Below are 6,356 nucleotides of genomic sequence, written 5' to 3'. Positions count from 1 at the left end.
TCTTGTGTTGCCGAATTCTTTCTTTTAGGTTTTTTGTTTCGCCAATGTAGCTAGCATCACAGTCGGCGCAGGGAATTTTGTAGACAATGCCTTGGGCTCTTTCTCTTGGTGGTCGATCTTTGGGGAAGGGTAGCAGGCTCCCCAAAGTGTTTGAAGGCTTGTGCGCCACTCGAATTCCCTCTTTTCTTAGAATACGGGCGAAGGTTTCGCTGGCGTATTCTAAGAAAAGAGGGAATTCGAGTGGCGCACAAGCCTTCAAACACTTTGGGGAGCCTGCTACCCTTCCCCAAAGATCGACCACCAAGAGAAAGAGCCCAAGGCATTGTCTACAAAATTCCCTGCGCCGACTGTGATGCTAGCTACATTGGCGAAACAAAAAACCTAAAAGAAAGAATTCGGCAACACAAGAACGATGTACGAAATTTTTCAAGAGAACGCAACCCCGTAGCCGAACATTCCGAAGATTCGGACCACAGAATAAATTTCGAAGAAACATTCATCCTGGAGACCGAGACCAATTACCGCAAAAGACGCCTCCTCGAGTCATGGCACATACAGTCGACCGCAAACAACATCAACCGGACAATAGGCAACCTCCCTGCTGTATACTTGCAAGGTCTTCGCTCTCTCCTGGCCACTTCACAGAAGAAAAGAAAAAAGTCGCCAGCGAGCGCACCTGCACCTGCGGCACCCTCACTCGTCTAAACCCCCCTCCTTCCTTCTCACTTCTTTCACACACATCTCACCCCCTCCCCCCACATTCTTCTCCCCCTCGACCATTCCTTTACTTATAGCTGCACGCAGCCCCGCGTCATGCACCCCTGAAGAAGGAGCCGAGCCGGCTCCGAAACGTCGGGTTTTATAAAATAAAAGTGTTGGTTGGAGAAATTTCAAGTTTTATTTAGTTATCAACCCAACCAGACAGGCAAATCTGTCGAAATGTTTAGCTTTCGCGGAGCATCAGCGCATCCGGCGGGGCCGCTCATCGAAGCAAAGTGCCACAGGCGCATAGGATCCTGGAGGCGGTGCTTCCACAGTGACAGTGTGTTTATCACTCAGAGAGCGTAATAAATAAGTAACAAGAAAACATCGGCGCCGGTTCTTTTAAAATTGACAGCGTGCCGTTTGTCAGACGACAAACAAAGAATGCGTAATGAAACGACCTTTCACACATTATTCGGTAACCACTCACTAAGACGGACCAGCCGCTTAGCTTGGCACGCATGTGCAGGAACTTACCAGCTTCGCCAGCAGATAAGAGATCGCCATGCCCCATCCAGCATGGTCCACTATTTGACAACCTTTCATTGCACGGAACAATACGCTATTGTGAATGAAGCGTGAGAACGCCATCTCGGCGCGTTTGGGCGCTGCCAGCACACAGTTTGGTGCGCTCTCACTAAAGAAAGCAACTGTATAACAGCACAAGCTGATATAAATACGATGCAAGAGCTGCCAAATAAAGTGTTTTATTATAGATGAAGCCCAATAATTACTTTCTCTCAATGGGTACCTCATTTTCTTTTTGCTGTTTATCATGGATTTTTAGAGTGGGATTAATCTGCTCTTGTTCACTTTTATTCCTTTCTTGAACGTTATTTACATAATGTGGGGGTACCTGAGAAGTTGCCTAAAAGATGCACGATGTGCATCTCTCTACTGACTCCCATACAAGAAACATTGTTCATTGACCCCTGCCTCTGATATTTATGTTGCACCTTGGGGCAAAACTCTGAATTGCCCTAATATGACAATGCAGACCACAACGCAATATTGATGGTGGTAACCTCATAAGTTGAAATCAAAATGAAAGTTTATTAATAATTTCCAGAAATAAATATTTTTGGAGGCCTACACCAACTTACGTCCCTCCTTGGTGCACTGCCACTTGATCAGTAGGTGGCGATATGTTCGTTCCTTCTGAAGACTGTGCTTCGGTGCGCTTTGACTTTATGAAAGACGCCAGCAAAATGTTCTGAAAAACAAGGCGCCTGTTCTTGAGGAGCGTGGCACACAAAGGTCCGCTATCAGGTCAGACTGAATCTACAATAATGTGCCATTATTTTTTGCATTTCGTTGCGCATACCCCTTTATCAAGATGCCTTTAACGTATCTTTTATATTACTAATATGAGGATCCCAGCACGCTGCACCCATAAGACAAAATACAGTGATTGTCAAACGAGTCACCATTTTTTTTATAACAAATACATGGCAAATAGAAAATCCCGAACACTTATAAAGACGTACATAAACAGAACAAGGCAAGAGAGAACATCGTAATCCTCTTCAAATCATTTCCTGATGATCATATAAAAGGAACATATTGCACTCTAAAGAAGTAATAAAAGGACCACTGCACTGCTTGCTATAAAAAAAATACACTTGCTGCAGACCATTTCTGTGAACAGCAAACGTTCAGTTAAACATGTTTTCTGCCAAAGACATCGTTTTTATTCAAACAGTAATCATGGGAGGATCTCATATTTGACGCGAAGCTGATCATCTCCTACGTAGCCGTCAGTGAAAAGCTTTGAGAGGTCCAGGGTCTCATTTCCAAAGCAGAAAAATTTGTTATGTTCTTTTGTTGGCTTTTGAAAGCTTTTATCTGAACGCCAACCGACTTCCCTAATCACGAGATCTTTTTTTGCGGGATGGGTGATACTCAGCTTGATCATGTGTTCGAACGGCCACGAAAGAATCTCATCCATGACCCCCTTGCGCAGCTGTATGGTACAATGCAGTTTAACAGATTCCTCATGCTTGATCAACATAATTCCAGGTATTATGTTGTAGCCGAACAGGAAGACACGCTCGGCATTAAAAATAGCTTTGCCTGCTTTTACTGTCTCCTCTTGAAGCGATTTTACATTTCGGACAAAAAATACGCACAGCGACCTACGTAGGCACACGTGTCGCCTAACCTTTGTGACAAGGTCCAATGTCTTTTTGCTGTTTTCCTTGGTCTCATCCGCTAAATGTTTTAGAGATCTTATGGTAGTTGCAATCTCAAACAAACTGTCCTTAGTGTCACTCTGTGTAGGAGCTGCTTCCTCTTTAAGCAATTTCCCTACGTTATTTATAATCCCAGGTATATTAAAGCCATCAATCCTTGTGGTCAAAGCACTTTTAAGTTCCTCGTTGGAGACATTCATATCAGTGACAGTTTGAGTCGTCCTGGTAGAAAGTTGTCCTCTTTCATGTGCAATTGTTTCGCTCACAGTTTCCTTCATAGCGTTTATGACTTGACACATTTCATCTAGCCTGTCTCCATGGGACCTTATGTAAACAACGATTTGTTCAAAACATTCTTTAACCTTCGTCTCCAAAGTATCTCTGAGAGAAGAAGCCGGATCATCTGTCACTCCAGGTTCTGCTTTGAAATCTGCTCTGAACGGCTTCCGGGAGGTGCATAAACCTGATTTCAGGTGCGTAATAATGTAGCAGCGGGGAACAGTAGCGGGGCACTTGGGACAGCACACGAAGTGATGGGCGCATTCAAGCCGGAAATGTTGGACGATCCCAGAAGCAGCAACGATATGCTGGCAACCACTTGCTTCATTCCAACATTTGACCTGCAACACGTAAAATGTCAAATGTTTATTGTGGAACTGTTATTTCACTTTAATGAAACCATGGGGTTACGTCCACCTCTCTTATGAAGTATCCCTTGGTTCGCGCTAAATGGGACAGTCCGGATCAATAAACTAAGCACCTGCCCCATTCTTATCCCCAAATTGCTGTGAATGATGCGCGGGCAGCGCGGATAATATTTTCGCATTATGCACACACATGAATGCAATATGAAATGTGCGCATTAAACCGCAATTATCTCCACAATGGCTGAGTATCCTGCAGCCTTTCATGAAAGAATTGGTTCCCGGGTACTATCGCACTCAATATGAGCCACACCACGCGAACGTTTGGCCGAGCGCTTGGCATGGTTGTACAGCCGCCCTGATTTTTAACAATATAGCGCGAGCGTCGACCAAACTGCTGCTCAGCGCCTTATAACGGCGATAAGCGTGCTACACGGCGAGAGTTCGCGCACGCGCACAAAGAGAGAGCGTCTTCTGCTACGCTGTTCGGATCACAAAGACAAACGCCCTGCCACAATATCTGTTTGCGACGTTCCACATTCTTGCGCATGCACGAACTCTCGCCGTGTTGCACGCTTATCGCCGTATTGAGGTGCTGACCAGCAGTTTGGTCGATGCTCGCGCTATATTGTTAAAAATCAGGGCGGCTGTACAGTGGCACCGATTTTGCCTTGTTTCGGGCTATCTGGAGAGGGTGTAGCTATTCCAGCAAGCTCTCATCACCTCCACTTACTTGCTTTCACCTTCACCCTCGTTGAGTCTTGGTTTGATATCAGTTTCGAAAATGATTACTGCAGCCATCGGTCGACGGCCAAACTTTATGCGTGCGGGCCCGTCTCGGTCCGCACCCTCGGTATTATCTAGCATGCCACTTTGCGCTTCATCATGTTACCGAACAGGGAAGGCTGGACGGGAGCGGCGCAGACGTAATCCGTGAATGTGGCTGCTTGTAGATACTAACACTGTTGAAAACGTTACATAAATCACGTCATAGCTGATTCTGATTTTGGGCTGGGCGCTAACGCGCTCACTCAGTGCTGAAATCATGTCTAAACGCACAGCCCTACTGGCGAAAAAAGGGCTGTCTGATAACTTTCTCACGTCATGTCTCGTCGGAGGCAGACGTGCTGCATGATGGTGCAGTTTCTGCTTCAGGGGAAACTAAATGAGTGAGAAAGAAATTGCCTGTCCTTCACATAAAAGGAAACGAGGCGTCCTAGCACGCTTGCTGGAACAGCTGCACCTTCTCCAGATAACTAAAACACGGCACAATCAGCCCTACTATACTGCCTTGAAGAGCGCTTGGCCACGCGCTCGCGTGGTGTAGCTCATACTGAACAGGATAGTATATTTGCAATATATGTAATTACAGGTTAAAGAGGCCCAGGTGGTCGACTTTACTCGCAGCCCTCCACTGCAGCGTGCCTCACACTGAGTCGCTTCCCGCCGTTAATAAACCACATAACGTAATTATAATATCACAAGCATCTGGAACTCCACCTGCGCTTGCAAGCTGCTCTACCTGATAGCATAGTTTGCAGCGAAGTGAAACAAAAGACTGCACTGTGCAGTGCCTCCTGAAATAACAGTTTTTGCCTCTCCCTACTACCCTCATCAGCATTCATCAGCCTCGGGCCCTCCGTTCAAATAAATTCCATCGTTCCTTCATCAATACTATTTCCTTACCATCCGTACTTTGGCAGTTGAGTTGCACTTCCCCTTCATGTAATACCCCCAATGTGGGGTCTTTAAGGTATTAAAGTGAAGTGAACTGATGTCACTAACGCTTGTTTTCGGACAGAATTCAATATTTGTCTTACCTACATCCCGTCAAACATTTTATCTTGGGCAAACGTGGCTTCTACGAAGATTCAAACTCACACCAGTAGGAGCAGGAAAGCAACTGTAAAAGCGATAAGAATCGGACTAATGAAATCTTTGCCCGTCTTTTTGGGCTGTCTTCTATGTTATTGCGGCCGACGGGCCAAAGTTATTTCACTGCGCCTATTATGTTTACCGTTAGCATACAGGGTGTCTACAGCGATTGAGACATTTTTCCCCTCCCTGTAAAAACAGGTAGATTTGTCAGTGCAAATAGGAGGCTCTGTTTGATCTTCCTGGCTAAACCAAAACAAGAAAAGCCTCCAAAAAAAGTTAGTTTTGTAGTTTACTATCTATAAAGCAAAATTCCTTTTTCGAACGAGTTGAAAGCGGATATATTCTTTGAAGAAACGGTCCAACGCTGACAGTGGTTATCCTGCGCACAACTTATCCAGGATTCATGTAGTATCACATTAAGGTATAAATAAAGAGACATTTCTCGCTTCCTTTTCCGCTCACCTCTTTTTTAAGCAGATCATCAGCAGCCAATTCCCTCCATTCGACATCGTCGTCCTGGCTCTCGTAGTTGTCCACGGGACAAACATGTAGGCCTTCCTGTCCGCACTGCTCGTAACAAGACCCACACAGTACGTGTAGGCAGGACAGCAACACCGTCTTAGGGCGCACCAGCCCGCAGGCACCGCACACCATTTTTGGTGGAAGAGGCTTGACGAAGCAAAGCGGTCTCCAGTCGAGTTCCACAGAGAATCCGACAAGCGTGTATTGTACGTTTCCAAGGGCCATCGTTCGCAGCCACTTTCAACATAAGAACCCGCAGTGTTCTTGCACAAGCGCACACCTATCTTGCTCTATACGCTCTGCGACTCGCACGGCGGCAACAGCGAGCATATTTTCTGATTCAGTGTCACGCCAGGCC

General features: G+C 45.8%; 1 protein-coding gene across 2 annotated transcripts; it reads right to left on the bottom strand.

Annotated features, from left to right (window-relative positions):
• Positions 1-1,854: 1,854 nt before the first annotated feature.
• Positions 1,855-6,356, bottom strand: LOC146173745 (uncharacterized). Of its 2 annotated transcripts, XM_084584157.1 has the most exons (3): positions 5,939-6,356; positions 5,419-5,501; positions 3,440-3,574 (listed from the first exon to the last, which is right to left on the bottom strand). In XM_084584157.1, the coding sequence occupies exons 1-2, from the start codon at positions 6,221-6,223 to the stop codon at positions 5,460-5,462; spliced, it is 327 nt and encodes a 108-aa protein (XP_084440283.1). In that variant the 5' UTR covers positions 6,224-6,356; the 3' UTR covers positions 3,440-3,574; positions 5,419-5,459. The 2 variants fall into 2 exon arrangements, with proteins under 2 accessions (XP_084440282.1, XP_084440283.1); XM_084584156.1 differs by lacking the exon at positions 5,419-5,501 and having other exon boundaries at positions 1,855-3,574; positions 5,939-6,352.

Source organism: Amblyomma maculatum, chromosome 11 (assembly GCF_055883805.1).
Source record: "Amblyomma maculatum isolate TAMU_Amacu chromosome 11, ASM5588380v1, whole genome shotgun sequence".
NCBI lineage: Eukaryota > Metazoa > Arthropoda > Arachnida > Ixodida > Ixodidae > Amblyomma > Amblyomma maculatum.
The sequence above is the reverse complement of the archived record's forward strand: the minus strand, read 5'-3'. Positions and strand labels throughout refer to the sequence as shown.

Excerpts from the sequence above, each read along its gene's own strand:
- LOC146173745 (XM_084584156.1), bottom strand. The coding sequence starts at position 6,223 with ATGGCCCTTGGAAACGTACAATACACGCTTGTCGGATTCTCTGTGGAA. Across the intron at positions 3,575-5,938 it reads ATGATCTGCTTAAAAAAGAG|GTCAAATGTTGGAATGAAGC; the intron begins GTGAGCGGAAAA and ends TACGTGTTGCAG.